General features: G+C 46.5%; 1 protein-coding gene across 1 annotated transcript; it reads left to right on the top strand.

Annotated features, from left to right (window-relative positions):
• The first annotated feature begins 16511 nt into the window (after nt 1–16511).
• Nucleotides 16512–17933, top strand: LOC122010738 (protein PSK SIMULATOR 1-like). The gene has a single exon (XM_042567230.1). The coding sequence runs from the start codon at nt 16512–16514 to the stop codon at nt 17931–17933; it is 1422 nt and encodes a 473-aa protein (XP_042423164.1).
• Nucleotides 17934–18192: the final 259 nt, after the last annotated feature.

Consider the following 18192-nt stretch of genomic DNA (forward strand, 5'->3'; position numbering starts at 1 on the left):
TATTTCCTTGCACTTACAGAATATATGCCTTTACAAGTGTATCTGAATTTAATCACGCACCTCTCACCCGACATTATAGGGTTAAAGATGGCTTGCACTTCAGAGTCGCTCGAGCTTTCTCTCATCTTTATCTTGTAAATAGTAAACTTCCAAACAGAGCTACTGAATAACTTTATATGGTCCTCCCCATGGTGCTTCTAGATTAGTGATGTCACCAATCGACTTCACTCTTTTCCATATACGTCGCCAAATTGGAATGGCCTTGGGATCACCCTCCGATTATAACTTTGCTTCATGAACTATCGCTATGCCATAAGCCGAACGACAACCTTATCTCGCACTTCATCCACTAAGTCGAGCTCCATGAGCCTTCGATCGACGTTTCCTTCATCATAGAACTGTACCCGGTCAGATTCTACTCCTACTTCAACCGGCACTGCAACCTTACCCCCGTACACTAGATGGAACTGGATTATGTTGGTCGCCTCTCTAGGTGTGGTGCGATAAGCCCACAATATACTTGGAAGTTCATCGACCTAGCTGCCCCCGACATGGTCGAACTGAGCCCAAAGCCCTTTAAGGATTTCCCTATTAGTGACTTCCGCCTGGCCGTTGCTCTGCGGATAAGCCCTAAGCCCGGAGCCCTTCGATCCGATGCACATAAGCAGTGGCCTCGAGAAAGCTCTCTTATATAAATGATCTCCAATCAATGTGAATCGGGAGGTCCTCCTTTTTAGCAACCTGGCTTCCTCTGTGTCGGGCGGTGTGAAGTTCGATCAGAGGAACTCTATCAGTGGTGTCCTCTAGACACTCAGGAAGGCCATTCCAGCTGCCCTGTTAATGTGTGTCACCAATAAAACCTGTTCGATAAAGAGCTTTCTACCTTAGCCAGCTCGTCAGCATACTGGTTGTCCAACCAAAGGATCTTCTACATAATCACTTCTTGGAAACTTATCTTCAATTTCTTGAAAGCTTCGTCATACAGCTTAAGCCAGACGCTATTTATCTCGAACGTCCCGATAGCTGCTGATAGCTGCTAAGTGACCAGCTGAGAATCCGAATGAATGAGGACTCTTGTGGCTCCCACATGTAGAGCTGTCTGTAGGCCAGCTATTATGGCCTCATATTCTACCTCGTTATTCGTAGCTTGATAATCCAACCGTACAAACAACTGCATCCTATCCTCACGTGACAATATTAAGAGGATGCTGATTCCACTCCTTGCCGGGTGGATGAACCATCCATATATATCTTCCAGGTCGCATCCGGCTCAACGTTCTAGACCTCATTGATGAAATTAGCTAAGGCTTGGACCTTGATTGTCGTTCGAGGTTGACACTGTATATCAAAGTCACTTAACTCGGTGGTCCATTTGATCAGCCATTCAGATACTTTTGGGTTAAGGAGGACTCTTCTTAGCATGTTGTTAGTCATCACCATGATGGGATGTGAGAGAAAATATGGGTGAAGCCTTCGAGTAGCGAGTACTAGCACGTATGCAAACTTTTCGAGACTGGTGTAGCAGGATTATGCATCATTCAATATATGGCTTAGAAAATTCATCGGTTGTTGTTTAGAGTTGTTCTGCTGCACCAATGCTGAGCCAACCACATACTCTGTGAATGACCAATAAATCCAGAACAGCTCCCTGGCATTGGGCTTTGTCAATTCAGGTAGGGAGGTAAGGTATTTCTTAAGCTCCTCCAATGCCTTGTTACATTCCGCGTCCCACTTGATTTTTGTCCCGCGCCATAGGATCTTGAAAATTGGATGACTCCGGTCGGACGATTTGGAGATGAATCTTGATAACACAGTGATCCGTCCGATCAGCTGTCGGGTCTCCTTTAAGCTTTGGGGTGGGGGCATGTCCTGCAGCGCCATCGCCTTGCTCGGATTTGTCTCTATTCCTCGCTCGGTCATGATGTATCTGATGAAGCGACCACTCTTTATCCCGAACAGACACTTGCTTGGGTTCAACTTGATTCCGTATGCCCTTAGAGTTCGGTAGGTTTCTTAATATCTGCATAAAGGCCAACGACTCATAGTGATTTATTAATATGTCATTGACATATACCTCCATATTTTGGTTGATCTGCCGTTGGAACATCTTGTTTATCAGTCTTTGATAAGTGGCATCGACATTCTTCAGTCTGAACGACATAATGTTGTAACAGTAGGTCCCATCAGCCATAAGGAAGCTGACTTTCTCTTGATCTTCCTTGGCGAGCGGCATTTGATGGTAGTCTTGGTAAGCATCAAGCATGCATATCAGCTCGCAACCCACAGTGGAGTCCACCATTTGATCTATTCGAGGCAGAGGATAGAAGTCCTTCAGGCAAGCTTTGTTTAAATCACAAAAGTCGATACAGACTCGCCACTTGTTGCTCGACTTGGAGACCAGAACGACGTTGGCTAGCTAGCTGAGAAATTGAATCTCGTGGATGTGACCGACTTCCAACAATTTTCCTATCTCCTCTCGGATGATCTGATTATGCTTCGAGCTAAAATCCCTCTTCCTTTATTTCACCGGCCCAACATCCGGTCGAATGTGAAGCTCATGCTGAGTCACACTCGGTGAGATGTCCGGGAGCTCGTGAGTTGACCAGGTGAACACATCGTGGTTTCACCTAAGGCAGCCGACCAGCTCTGTCTTCCTATCATCTGTCAGATCAGCGACAACAAAGGTGATGGCTTTCGATCGGCTGTGATGGATCTGAACCTCCTCTTTTTCATCATAGACCAACGCAGGAGGTTCCTTTATGATTGCATTTACCTCCAAACACTGAGTCTTTTGAGCAGCCTTCACTTCGGATTTAACCATCTCGACATAGCATCACCGAGTGGCTAATTGGTCACCTTTGACCTCGCCCACCAAGTTGTCCACCGAAAACTTGATCTTCTGGCAGAAAGTGGACACTACAGCTCGGAACTTGTTTAGGGTCGGTTGGCCCAATATTACATTGTAGGCGGACAACACATCCACCACGATGAAGTTTGTAGTCATTGTCCTCCTGAGAGGCTCCTCTCTAAGCGATATGGTCAGCCGAGCCTGGTCGATCAACAATACTTTATTGTCTGTGAATTCGTACAACGGGTGTTGGAGTGTATACTGAAAGCCTAAGCTTTTGTAAACATTTATGTTAAATAAAGAATCACATTTGGTCAATTTATCTACATTTGTTTGTAGTTGTTCAATTAATTTATATTGTAGATAACATAGTATGTGGTGTCACATATAGAAGATGATGTTATCAGTACCTTATAAATTATAAACAGTAGCTCACGACCAAAATGGAAAGGAACAAACCATTGGAAGGTCGTAGTGTAATTAGGAATTAGTTTATCTTAACTATATAATTACACTAGTACACTTAGAGTGTATTGAGTAGGACCATTTGAGGTCGTTCTTTTTATACTGACTTTATAAAGAAACAAAGACCTCGGTTATTATGGAAGTGTGTGCTCTTAATCCTAATATAATAACAAGCATATATATTTGATATTTATTTCTTTAATTTATCAATGGGTGAGATTTAGTTCGATAAATCAATAAGCCCGATAAGTTGGGAAATGGTATCACTTATAGTGTGTGTTGTTGATTATAGAAGGAAACTGTGTCCTAGAGATACTATGTTGATAATGTCCTCAAGAGGAGCTCATAAAGATTATCATGTTAAACCCTGCAGGTGGACTTAGTCCAACATGATGATAAGGTTGAGTGGTACTACTCTTGGACTAAGATATTAATTAAATGAGTTGTCAGTAACTCACTTGATTAGTGGACATTCGATATCTTAAACACAGGGAGAATAACACACTCATAATAAGAAGGAGCCCAAAAATATAATTTGGGATTGCTGCGGTAGTTCAATAATAGTTCTCTAGTAGAATGAATTATTATTGATAAAATTAAGTCATGTGTTCAGGGCGAACGCGGGATGCTTAATTTTATCGGGAGACCAAAACTAATTCCTCCTCTCGGTCCCTATCGTAGCCTCTTATTTATAGAGTACTATACCCACCTTCTATACCCACCTAAAGGGGGCCAGCCAAGTTAGCTTGGGAACCAAGCTAGGGCCGGCCTAGGTATAAATTGGGGGTGGCCGGCCCTAGCTTGAACCCAAGCTAGAGGGGTCGGCCAAATTAAATTTAAAAAGAATTTTAATTTTAATTTTTATTATGTGGAAGATATAATTTATTAAAGAGAATTAAAATTAAATTATCTCTCTTGTAAAAGATCTACAAAAGATTAAAGAAAGAGATTAGAACTCTTTCCTTATTTGTAGATTGGTGAGATATTTTATTTTCTCTTTAAAAATTATTCACATGTTGTAAAATTAAAATTATGGAAATTTCTTTTTATCAACCATGAAGAGATTTTGAAGAGAAATTTTAATTTTAAAATTTCCGGAAACAAATTAGGAAGTTTTAATTGTTGATTGAAACTTGTCTAATTTGATTTCATGATGTGGCCGGCCATTAGAATTTAATTGGGAAAATTTTATTTTATTTTTCTCAATTAAATCATGTCAAGGAAATTAAGGAAATTTTATTGTAATTAAATTTCCTAATTTGCTTAGGCCAAGGAATATAAAAGAAGGGGTGAGGGTGCCTTCATGAGATAGAACCTCTATTATTTTTCTCCCTCTTTTGTTCCTTGGTGTGGCCGACCATCATCCTCTCCCTCTCTTCCTCTTGTGGTGGCCGAACCTCTCTCTCCCTTGGAGCTCTTGTGGTGGCCGGATACTACTTGGAGAAGAAGAAGAAGAAGGAGAGAAAGCTAGCATCTCTTGGAGCTTGGTTGGTGTTTTGATCTTCTTCCTTGGTGAAGCTTCCTTATTGCTGGCCGAACCTAGCTAGGAGGAGAAGAAGGTGGTTGGTGGTTTCTCATCTCGGAAGATCGTTGCCCACACAACGTCCGAGGTTAGAAGAGGAATACGGTAGAAGATCAAGAGATCTTTCTAGAATGTATAACTAGTAATTTTTTCTTTCCGCATCATGCTAGTTATTTATGGAAATAATACCAAATACAAGAGGCTTACGTTCTAGTATTTCGAATATGTTTTTCGAAGTTGTGTTCTTTTGTTTGTTTTTTTTTTCTTGTGATTTGATTGTTCTTTTCGGTTAACCTAAAGTTATTTTAGGAAATTAAATATTAGCTTTCTATAAAAGGTTTTGTCTAGTCGGTGGTGGTTGCTCCCATATCCAAGAAGGTCATGTGCCTCGACACGTCAAGATCGGGAACCAATTATGGAAATTAAAATTTAATGGAATTAATAACTTAAGGTGATTTGGGTTTAACGTGTTAAGTTCCGCAGGAGACCCGAGTTAAAACCTAAAAGAACGAATAGATTAAATTTTGGATCAAACGTGTTAAGTTCCGCAGGCGATCCAAAAAATAATTTAAAAGAACACATGGTAGCTAGGAAAAGGTTCAGACCTTTGTACAAAATTTTTGTACAGTGAAACCTCTAGGTTTTCCGAGTAGCAACCAACAACGGGGTCGTCATAGGCTGTAAGTCGCTTCGGTCGATTTGTAGCTAGTCGAACTCCTTTTTGAAAATGATATTCACTGAACTATATGTATCCACGAAAGTTCAGTGAATAGTATAATTAGCCATTATCGCTCGGATGATTAAGGTGTCGTCGTGAGGGATCTCTACTCCCTCTAGGTCCCGAGGATTAAAATTGATCTCTAGTGTTGGTGCAGCGAAGACCGGCAAGAGGGGGGTGAATTGCTGAAAACAAAAACAAACTATACCCACCTCGGATTTCAACTCGTAATTTAAATCAGCAATAAAATAACAACTAAATTAAGGAGACAGAAAAAGAAACAGAAACAGAATTTAACCTGGTTACAACCAAGGAGGTTGTTAATCCAGGACGATGAAAAGCTCTACTATCATAATCTCCTTTACTGTAGGCAGAGAAGCCTTTTTACACTTAGAACGCTCACTTAGTTGCTAGGAATTGAGTACAGATTGATTGCTTGAGTTGTTGTTGAATTCCTAGCTCCAGGGGCCTTTTTATAGCTCCTGGAAAGTCTATCCCGAGGGTCCAAGGCACCTCCAACAAGGTTCAAGGCGCCTCCGCACGCAAATGGTCAAAACTGACCTGTTGAAGGCACCTTCAACAGGCTTGAAGGCGCCTTCAAGCTTGTTTAAGGTGCCTTCAAGCTACAGTAACTTCTGCTACAGTAACTTCCTGCTATAGTAATTTCTAGCCTCTTTTGACTCCTTTTCTTCTTCGCTTTGGCTTCCGAAGCTCCGTTCTTTTGGGTGATTACGGCCAACCGGAATAGGGCTCACCCGAACCCAATTCCCGGCCTTCTCCTCGAGCAGTCTTCCGTCCCGGCTTAACGTCCCTCGAACGCCGTGCACGCTCTTCACGCCCACCGGAGTACTCTTCCATAGCTTTCTCATCCTTCGGACGCACCGAGCCCGTCGACTCCCTTCCCGTGCCGCCCTTCTCGCTAGCTGCTTCCCTCGACTTCCAGACTCCTAAGCTCCTGCACACTCGGACACGTGGATCAAACAAGCAGGACCTAACCAACTTGGTTGATCACATCAAAACTACCACGAGGTCCAACAATCTCCCCCTTTTTGATGTGCATCAACCCAAGTTCAAGTTAGGGTTAAAAATAGACATAAACAGTAATTTTAAAGAAAAAATTACTAAACTAACAAGTTAAGTATAATTTTTGCAATTAGTAAAATTGCAACACTTTTTTTTTTAATTAAGTTTTCTCTAACTCCCCCTAAACTTGTACTTCTTTCTCCCCCTTTGATCACAGCAAAAATGGGGTCTTAAGAATTTTCAAGTAAGATTGAAGTTTTTGAAAATTTTCTAAGTTTAAAAATAAATTTTTGAAAAAATTGCTAAGTTAAAAATGAATTTTTTTAAAAAAAATTCTAAGTAAAAAAATCCTAAGTCAATGTTCAAATGTTCCCAAAACAAATTTCTAAGTCAAGTGAATGAATTTTTAGAATTTTCCAGAAGAAAATTTCTAACCAAAAAAAATTTAGAATTTTTTTAAAAAAATTCTAAGGAATTTTTGTTTATTTTAACAAATATTTGATAAACTTTCAAAACATTATTTAATTCTTGTTTAATGCTTTTTCAAAAAGTTAATTAAACATTTTCTTTCAATATTTTAGCTTCCAGGTCGTGGCGAGGCACTAGGCCTTCTTGGTTATTGGAGCAACAACCACTTCCTTAGACAAAGCTTCCATAAAGAATTTCAATGTTTAATTTTCTCACTGTAAGCTTTTAATTTTTGAAAAATTAATTAAGCACAGATTTAGGAACCCAATAGAGGTTCCTACCTACAGGGTTATTCAGATACTTAGGGGGTACATAATTTTTGGGTATTTTTCTAAGTTGACCATGATGGTTTCTAATGTACCAGTTCAATTTTCCATAAACTTTAATTTTTGAATTTGGAAATCTATTTAAACATGTATTATTTCTTAACTTCTCAATTTCTAATTTTAGATTTTTATTTTCAGATTTTAAATTTTCATTTTCTTTTTCTAATTGATCTAATTCTTTAGACAAAGCTTTTGATCCTGTCCGAAAGCTGAATCAACGGACGCTGGGCACGTGGCGCTCTCCGAGTCGCTGACGTAGATCTCCGACGGGTCGCACGAACTTCCGGCGAACCTGCACAGAAGTCGGGCCGGGAAGGGGTTCCCGGCGGCGACCCTCCGACGCTCAAGTCAGGCAAGCAAGTAATGAAAAAAGTGGCTCCAAAGGTATCCCACGCGTACCTCCGGCGAAGTATAAGGCTCTTTATATAGAGCGGTGAAAGAGCTCCTACACGTCCACCGAGGCGCATACGTGTCCGTAGCCCATACCTCGGTATGTGTCTGTCAGAAAGCTTACCTGACGTCATACTGCTACAGTCCAAGCACGTCTTCGATGGGACAACAGAACACCTCGTTGTCAGACTTGGAGTATGACCTAGCCATAGGACTTGACAGCTGTCATAAGATGTTCTTGTCCTTCTTTACCGACCACAGGCCGGGGCGTCCGTCTGGCCGACGGGACGAGGCGTCCATCCGGTCAGCATTCCTCTTCATCGGCCTGCTGGGGAGATCTTCGGTAAGATGTTATATAGGGACTACTAGCAGTATGTTACATTGTCTTCGGACGATCATGACGTCCGCTCGGCCCTTCGTTACTATTCAATCGAGCGCTGGAACCCCGATCCCTGTCACGGCGCCCTTTTATTATCGGATGTTCATCGGTCGGCCGGTCGGGAGGCCGACTCATCCTTCTCCCGGTCGACCGGTCGGTCTGCCCCTTTTCTCATGAGTCCGGTCCCGTGTTCTAACCGCCGGATCACTTGCCTTCCCCTCAAGTCTAGTCGAAGGAGGCGAAGTCCGACTGACTGGACTGCCGATCTGACCGAGTAACGACTGATACATTAGTCCGCTCGGCCAGGATCAGGGATGCTCATCCGTTCGGCGATATCTTGCCCGTGCCTTGTATTGCCTTGGACTTCATGCCGAATCCTCTTCTCTACTGCCAACCACGTGCGTTGCGTGCGATACAGGGCGCTCATTAAATGTAACCCGTATCTTGCTGACACGTGGTAATCTTACTTTTGTCAGGGTATGGCGGTGGCGTCACCTCCGATGGGACAACCGCCGTTTGAAATGAACGGTTGGATGATGACCTCGTTCTTCCCGACCTGAATCGAACGGCTAAGGCCGTACGGGGCAAACGTTATAAATCTCACGGCCCCCTCTCTCCGCCACCTTCTTCTTGTTAATCGCCTCTCATCCCACCTCTCTTGCGTTTTGCAAGGGATTTTTTACGAAGTATTTTTGCGTGACTTTTCCGCTTGGCCGAATATGTCCTACTTTGACAAAAGAAGTTGTTTGCTTGATGTTGATGTACCTTTGGGTACTAAGCCGAGCGGAACGTCTCTCGATATTTAACGTCGGAGCTCGACGGTCTTCCACTCGGATGATTTATAGACGCTGGCTCGTCTCTCGATATTTAACGTCGGAGCTCGACGATCTTCCGCTCGGACGTTTATAGACGCCGGCTCGTCTCTCGATATTTAACGTCGGAGCTCGACGGTCTTCCGCTCGGACGTTTATAGACGCCGGCTCGTCTCTCGATATTTAACGTCGGAGCTCGACGGCCTTTAAGGCTACTTTTAACACAGCCGGTCGGCGAAGATATTTGCCATCTTTATAATTTTGCTTCCTGCATTACAAGGACATAGGCGACCGAAATGTATATAAATTTACATTTAGCGCACCTTTCACCCAGCTCGGATAACGTACTCCCGGCCGAACGGCTCGGGGTCTTCTTCGTCGAGCGCTTGGCTCGGATAACATACTCTCGGCCGAACGGCTCGGGGTCTTCTTTGTCGAGCGCTGGGCTCAGATACTGTACTCCTGGCCTTCGGCATCGAGCGCTTGGCTCGAATACTATACATCCGGCCGAACGGCTCGGGGCCTTCATTGTCGAGCCTTTGGCTCGGATACTATACCTCCGGCCGAACGGCTCGGGGCCTTCATAGTCGAGAGCTTGGCTCAGTTATTATACCTCCGGCCGAACGGCTCGGGGCCTTCTTTGTCGAGAGCTTGGCTCAGTTATTATACCTCCGGCCGGAACGGCTCGGGGCCTTCGTCATCGAGCGCTTGGCTCGGTTATTATACCTCCGGCCGAACGGCTCGGGGCCTTCGTCATCGAGCGCTTGGCTCGGATATTATACCTCCGGCCGAACGGCTCGGGGCCTTCTTCGTCGAGCGCTTGGCTCGGATATTATACCTCCGGCCGAATGGCTCGGGGCCTTCATTGTCGAGCCTTTGGCTCGGATACTATACCTTCGGCCGAACGGCTCAGGGCCTTCGTTATCGAGCGCTTGGCTCGGATATTATACCTCCGGTCGAATGGCTCGGGGCCTTCATTGTCGAGCGCTTGGCTCCGATGATATACGCCCGGCCGATCGGCACGGGCCTTCTTTCGGAAAATTACGATGAATTCTATGCCCGAAAGAAACTATATCTGAAAGACTAACCTGCCGATTAGCATAAGATCTGACTCAATTTCTCAGCTCCCGAATACCCGTGGAGCGAGGTGAATACAATGTACTCGTCGAAATTTATCAAGGCTAGGAGGATGGCGAAACTTCCCGGTCGGTCCTCCATGGCCGCTCGGCCCCCCCAGAGGTGGAGGCGGCCTGCTGCGTTATCCTTTTACTTGAGCCCTCTGCTCCTATTGCTCCACGAGCCTAGCTACTCTTGCCTCTATCAGAGCGTCAAGTTTCTCCACGGAGAGCATCACCATGTGTGGTCGTCCAGCTTCATCCGTCTCTTCCGATCGGATGCAGGAGCGTTCCCACAGACAGCGCCAATTTGATCCTGTCCGAAAGCTGAATCAACGGACGCTGGGCACGTGGCACTCTCCGAGTCGCTGACGTAGATCTCCGACGGGTCGCACGAACTTCCGGCGAACCTGCACAGAAGTCGGGCCGGGAAGGGGTTCCCGGCGGCGACCCTCCGACGCTCAAGTCAGGCAAGCAAGTAGTGAAAAAAGTGGCTCCAAAGGTGTCCAACGCGTACCTCCGGCGAAGTATAAGGCTCTTTATATAGAGCGGTGAAAGAGCTCCTGCACGTCCACCGAGGCGCATACGTGTCCGCAGCCCATACCTCGGTATGTGTCTGTCAGAAAGCTTACCTGACGTCATACTGCTACAGTCCAAGCACGTCTTCGATGGGACAACAGAACACCTCGTTGTCAGACTTGGAGTATGGCCTAGCCATAGGACTTGACAGCTGTCATAAGATGTTCTTGTCCTTCTTTACCGACCACAGGCCAGGGCGTCCGTCTGGCCGGCGGGACGAGGCGTCCGTCCGGCCAGCATTCCTCTTCATCGGCCTGCTGGGGAAATCTTCGGTAAGATGTTATATAGGGACTACTAGCAGTATGTTACATTGCCTTCGGACGATCATGACGTCCGCTCGGCCCTTCGTTACTGTTCAATCGAGCGTCGGAACCCCGATCCCTGTCAGGGCGCCTTTTTATTATCGGATGTTCATCGGTCGACCGGTCGGGAGGCCGACTCATCCTTCTCCGGTCGGCCACCGGCCTTTGACTCTGCGTGACATTGACCCCTCGTAATGGGGGTCCCCTATTCTAACCACGGATCGGCTTTAATAAACTCAAAAGACTGTTTAGAGTTTAGGGAACGTACCTTACTTACCTCATCTTGCGATGCTCCCCCTTCATCATTGTTTTCTCCTTCTGATGTTCCTCCCCCTTCATCTATGCTCATTTCTGAGCTGGACATTTCTTCTAGCTGATGGTTGGCCATCAGTGATAGTCCCGAGAATTCTTCGACTTCGGAGTCGGAGGACGACGAATCATCCCACGTGGCCTTTAGATTGTGTTTGGGTCGAGTGGGCTTCTTGCTCCTTTCCTTACTTTTGCTCTTCAGTTTTGGACAGTCATCTTTGATATGTCCTTCTTCGTTGCAATTGTAGCAACAAACCACCCTTTTCTTTCGCTGGAGCTTTTTCAACTGCAATCTAAATTTGTTAGAATTTACAAATTTATTAAACCGTCTTACCAGTAGTGCCGCTTCGGATTCGTCGATCGAAGCTTAGGAATCGGGATCGTCCCTCTTTGCTTGTAGGGCGACGTCGAGGTTTGACTTCACTACTTCTTTAGGCTCTGCAATCCGAGACTCGTGAAGTTCAAAGGTAGAAAACAAACTTTCTAAGGTACTTACCTCAAGGTCCTTAGAGATGTAGTAAGCATCTACTAAGGACGCCCATTCCGGAGTCCTCGGGAAGGCGTTGAGCGCGTATCGGATGGAGTCTCGGTTCGTTACCGTTTCACCGAGATTCGTCAGTTGCGTTATCAGCTCCTTGATCCGTGCTTGGAGTTGCGCTACCTTCTCGCCGGTGTTCATTCGGAGGTTCGTTAACGGGTTCCGAGGATGTCGCGCTTCGCTAGCTTCGAGTACCTTCGTGAAGCCTGTGAATTTCTCCCGTAGATCTTTCACGAGTCGTAGCTTTCGATCCGATTACCTCCTGTACAAGAAGAGCCCAGGTGTGTGAACTCCTGCTTCTTTGTAAACGCTTGCTCCTTCTTGCTCAATTGTCTTTGGGCTTCTTAAAACCATATTTCATTGTAATAAGAATATCAAAATCCGCTTTAAAAATACCTCCATTTTGTGCTTCCAAAGCGAAGTCTCCTCAAACTTGGGGATGGATGTTACCCAACCATCCTCGATCAAGTTTGAGTTGGCGGTTAGTCCTTCTGAGCGGTCACACATGATACCACTTGTTGGTGCTGAGCAATTGTTCGGACCAATAGAGGGGAGGGGTGAATGACGTATCTGAAAATAAAACAAACTATTTCTCTTGTTAATGACTTAACAAGGACACACACATTAAACAAAAATAAAAGTAAACATAAAAAAAGAGACGTGATCATTTACCTGGTTCAGAACCCCCTAGGGTGCTATGTCCAAGTCCTTATTCACAGTTTATCGCATCTCCGTTTACCTTCACCTCTTCACTAAAATGTTGCTAGGAATTGAGTCATTGATTGCTTGAGTTGTTGTTGAATTCCTAGCTCCAGGGGCCTTTTATAGCTCCTGAAAGTTTATCCCGAGGTCCAAGGCGCCCAACAAGGTTCAAGGCGCTCAGCTTTGTCCGGATAAAACTTTATCCGCACGCAAACGGTCAAATCGACCTGGAAGGCCTAATAGGCTTGAAGGTGCCTTCAAGGGCGCCTTCAAGCTTGTTTAAGGCGCCTTCAAGCTCGTAACTTCTGCCACAATAAATTTCTTCTTCTCTTTTCCGAAGCTCCGTTCTTTTGGGTGATTGCGGCCAACCGAATAGGCTCACCCAACCCAATTCCCTCCTCGAGCGCCTTCCGTCCGGCTCACGCCCCTCGAACGCCGCGACGCCTTCACGCCCACCGAGTACTCTTCCGCAGCCTCTCGCCCTTCGGACGCACTGAGCCCGTCGGCCCCTTCTCGTCAGCTGCGCCTTCCGCTCGACTCACTGTGCTCCTAAGCTCCTGCATACTCAGACATAGGGATCAAACACAGCAGGACCTAACCAACTTAGTTGATCACATCAAAACTACCACGGGGTCCAACATCTAGTTCACCGGCCTTCTCCTTGTTGCATCCCACAGCATGTATCTCCAATCGTTGGGCGTGCGACTTTCTTGCTCAGTTGGAATCATCGTCGGTTGGTCTTTCGATGATCATTATGATCTTGCCCCGAACTGCATTGCTTCAGTTTTCCTCCTCCCGGGTCGAAGGTCAAGCCCGCTAAGCAAGAGCACGAGCAGGACTTGTATTTCCTTTTCGTTGAGGTTGACGTTGACACTGCTCAGTTGTCGGCCTCTCTTCTCCCCTTTACCCATCTAATCGACATCGATGATGCCGATCGGGAGAAGGTGAATAACGATAATATCCCAGAGGAATCGGTCGGCTTAAAACTGGCCTCAGGTCATAGCAGTCCCATGTGTTGTGTGTCGCCGAGCGATGGTATGAGCAAAACAATGGTGCCCACGACCTGCTTTTGTAGCCTTCGGCCGCTCTGCTCCCACATGTTGCACTGCATGGGCTTAGGGCTCCTGGTGCGACTGTGTTGCTCTTGATCGGGGACCCTTTGGTTGCTAATGGTTATTGGTCGGCCGTCGTTCATGGGGAGCAGTCTAATCGGCGGGCACTTTCTTCCTTCATGCCGCTTGGGTCTCCTCCACATTGATATATTCGGTGGCGCGCCTGAGCAGGTGATCGAAATCTTTTGGCAGCCTCCATATGAGTGAACTAAATAATTCCCCTTCATTAAGCCCCTGCGAGAAGACATTTACCAATACCTCTGGGGGTGACCGATGGGATATCCATGACCACTTGGTTGAACCGCTTTGGGCCCTTGCTTCACAGTAAACAAATTAATGCTCGTCTTCTGGTGGTGGCGACTGCTGACAAAATGATGCAGGAACACTGTTCCAAAATCCTTGAAGTTGTGAATTGATCCGATCGGTAGTTGTCTAAACCATCGTTATGCTGATCCCAAGAGGATGGTGAGGAAGACTTGATACTTCACTCCATCAGTGTACTGATGGAGTGCGTTCGTGTTGTCAAACCTGATCAGATGGTCCTCTGGATCGGTTGTCCCATTGTATTCCTCGATCGTCAATGGAGTATAACGTTGGGGTAGTGGGTCATCTAGGATCCCCTGAGAAAACTGTCGGTTGATCCATTCGGGAAAGTTATCGATCCTTGGTGCCTTTCCCTTCTGTCTGTCCCAGATGAGCACGTCGTCCGAGGAGAATCTTTGCTCCCTATCCGTTCGGCCTTGTTCCTTTGAAGAAGTGTGGAACAACGCTCGATGAAAGGGAATCGACGCATTTGGCGTATCCCCGTATGTGTCGGTCGGCTTCTTGTTTTGTCCCCGAATGGATATATTCTTCGTCGATCTCTATATCTGGCCTACTATCTCGCTATTGACATCGCGGGTTCATTTAATTGGCCCTTGGCCATCGCCTACTGTTGTTACTCCACCATCTTGCCAGTTCGGGCTTGTATCAGCATGTCCAACTCCTCTTTTGTCAGGTCACAATCGTCAGTCCTCCAACATCCTCCATCTCCACATCTCGGATACAGGTTACTTTCCCATAGATGATGCCAATATGATCCTATCCGAAAATGGTAAGGATGGTTGGCTGGGGATGTGGCTCCTTGGTTAACCGCGTGAAGACTCTCTCCACTCTGCAACACAATGAACGTCAGTGTCAGGTTAGGGAAGGGGTCCCCGGCGTTGGCCCTTCGACACTTAAGTCAGCCACTAGAATAGTAGAAAAATGGTGGAGCAATGTAGCAGCAATGAGAGCACAAGCACAAATAACATATATCATATACCTTCACCGGCATGACACCCTCCTCTTTATATAGTGCTCCAGTAAGTGATGTGCATCTTCTCAAGGCACAAACATATTTTCCAACTATCCTACGAAAATACATATAAGGAAAGTGTCTCCGACATCATATCTTAACAGGGTGTGCAAATCTCTGACATGACAGTAGAAGCCTCTGTCGTATGATTTGCCTATTGACCATGCCCTGTTGTCAGCGGCACTACCTCCCAAAAGGATATTACTAGATATGTGAGGATCCCGCTGCTTTGGTCGAGTGGGTGAGCCTCTCAGCTAGGATTCCTCGTCCGGTCGCTCAAGGCTCTTCTCCATAATCACTCGGTGCAGTAGGTTGTTTCTTGTCCGACCGGACAAGCGCTCTGGTCGGCCTAGCATTCACCTCGTCAGTTGTGAGCATCTGATGTTATTTCTATAATGATCCTGGCCAGAAAAGTGATCTACTCAGATGAGCCCCTTGACTGGCAGTTGACGTCGACTTTCACTCAGCTAAATTTGATGAGCCCGTTGATTCCCTGACATTGATCATCTTAACTTTAATCGCCATAACTTTGACTTCCATATCGACCACCTTTTCTACCTCTGACTTAACCTTGGTATGCCCCTTTTACCACTGCTTCAACTCCCATGGTCAAAACTAAATCGATTGATGTTCTTTTCTATAAGAAAATAAAATTTATATATTTTACATATTAAAAAAAATAAAAATAAGTTTTCAAACGATTGGTTGACGTCGACCGATTTCTTTGTCGAGTCGGTTCACGGTTGGCCCACCTTGAACTACCTCTTAATAAAGACCCTAGCTAATTAACTATATTAGTTTACCAACACGTCCATCCGCCCAGGTGATCTGCTTGTCCTAGTCCGTCCTTGGACCAGGAGTAGTTATTAGAAGGATTTAATTATTTCTATCTATTTAGCCGATAAGGACCATTGAATCCCTTCAATCAGTATAGTGGACTAGAACCTGATCCGCTTTTAGCGGACAAGAGGATTTGGGTAGATATTTCGTCTCGGAACATTGAGTGGCGATGACAACGTCTAAGTTTTAAAATATTTATTAAAACTTAAATTTATTTGATCAATTTAAAATTTTATTTATAAATATTGATAAATATGTGTTTCAAATTTAAGCTTATTTATTTGATGTTATATATATTGAATAAATAAATAAATTTTTATCAAGTTGTTGTAGGGGTAGTTATTACTTATTAGCTTATTATGTCAGTCCAATAACTCAATTTTTTTTCCAATGATAATTATCTCATATCCCTTTTTTTTTTTTGTCTTTCAATTTTTCAAATATAAAGAATTTTGATTTAATTTGAAATGCCGCGGAGTATTGCGAGAAAAGTTACAAATGGAGGGTTGAAATGAAATGTTTCCTCCTCCGCAACCGCAAGATTCGTCTGAAATCTCGCAAGCGCGTCCGCCGCCTTCCACACGAGGAGAAAGCTCCCGGAAATGGACATGGCCGGCATTTCATCACATTCCCCTCTTATACCCCTCCCCCTTTTCCCATTCGCCATCTTCCACAAACTCATTTTCGATCCATTACGATAAAGCTTCACCTCGCCTGAAAGCACAATATGGGCGTTCCCAAGGTGGTCGCCGACCTCCGGCTCCGCTGCCCGCAGCGCCCCGTCGTCGGAATCCTCGCCTTCGAGGCCGCCTCTGCCATGTCTCGCCTCGTATCCCTCCACAGATCCCTAGCCGAGGACGAAGTCCGCCGCCTCCGCGCCGACATGCGCTCCCCTGGCGTCGCCTACTTGACCTCCAAAGATCAGATTTTTCTGCTCCGCCTCGCCTGCGCCGAGATTGTAGGCGACCTCGACTTGGCCGCGGCCGCCGTCTCCCGCCTCGCGCCACGCTGCCGCGACCCCCTGCTCCGCTCCTTCGACCGCTTCTACGCCAACCTCAAGGCCGGCGGCGTGTTCTCTTTCCTCATCGACGCTCGGGCTGCCGCCGACCTCGACCGCCTCGGCCTCGGCTCCACCGCGAAGCGGACGGAGAAACGGGTGAAGCGGATGGAGCGGTACGTGGCGGCGACGTCGCGGCTGTACGCGGAGATGGAAGCTCTTAATGAGATGGAGGCGGAGGAGAAGCGCACGCAGAAGCAGTGGCGCCGGCACAGCGGTCCGATTCTCGTCCAGAAACCGATGCCGGTGCCCGACTCGGTTCACTTCAAGCTCCGGTCGCATGAGCATATGATTCGCCGGCTAAAGGAGGAATCTTTATGGAACAAGACCTTCGACAAGGTTGTTGAGCTCATGCTCCGCGCCGTCATCACCGTCTTCGCCAGAATCTGCTCCGTCTTCGGCTTGTACGTTCTTGGTTTGCCGTCTTCCGGCCAATTCAATCCCAATAACCCCTGCAAGCACTCGTCGGGTCCGCTGGAGCGGCGTGTGGTGCCGCAGCACCTTCCGTTTCTTCGGAACTCTTCTCCGATCCTGAGCACGCCGCCGGGAATCGGCGCACAAGAAACGCCCTTCGACCGTCTGAAGAAATTCCTCAAAGAGAGCCCGACCACCGTCGGCGGGTCGGGGCTCGCGTTGCGGTACGCCAACGTGATCTTGGCCGCGGAGAAGTTGTATCAAGAACGAAACAGAGTGGCGTCAGCGGCGGCGGAGCAGTCGGAGAGAGATGAATTGTACGAGATGCTGCCGTCTGGGATGAGGTCGGCGGTGAGGACGAAGCTGAGGGATTGTTGGAGGAGGGAGGGCGCGGGGTTGCCGGCGGCGGGGGATGACTCGCTGGCGGAGGGGTGGAAGGAGGCGGTGGCGGCGATCCTAGAGTGGCTAGCGCCTGTGGCACACGACACGGTGCGGTGGCAGGAGCAGCGTAGCATGGAGCGGGAGCAGCAGCTCTGCACGCGGCCTCGGACTCTGATGCTACAGACGCTGCACTTCGCCGACGGCGACAAGACGGAGGCGGCCGTGGTCGAGGTGCTCGTCGGCTTGAGCTGCATGTCGTGGTACGATCACCGCCGGCGAGGATCGATCAGTGCCTAAATGAGAAGTCAACCACGCAATCTGCAAGTCAAATCACCAGATGTTGCAAATCTATTTGTTTATCGATCGTGCCTATCAATCATTTATTCAAATCACAAAAACTCGGCAATTTAACTTCTTTAAATTATAAAATTTTATCCTTTTCTTCGAATTATCACTCTTTAAATCAGGCCTAATTCTAAGCGGAGACATTGTGGGACCCACAGGCGACATCAGCTCCTTTGTCTTGACTTTGACCATAGAATAAAGTCAACGTTTG

This window comes from Zingiber officinale, chromosome 8A (genome assembly GCF_018446385.1).
Source record: "Zingiber officinale cultivar Zhangliang chromosome 8A, Zo_v1.1, whole genome shotgun sequence".
NCBI lineage: Eukaryota > Viridiplantae > Streptophyta > Magnoliopsida > Zingiberales > Zingiberaceae > Zingiber > Zingiber officinale.

Excerpts from the sequence above, each read along its gene's own strand:
- LOC122010738 (XM_042567230.1), top strand. The coding sequence starts at position 16,512 with ATGGGCGTTCCCAAGGTGGTCGCCGACCTCCGGCTCCGCTGCCCGCAG.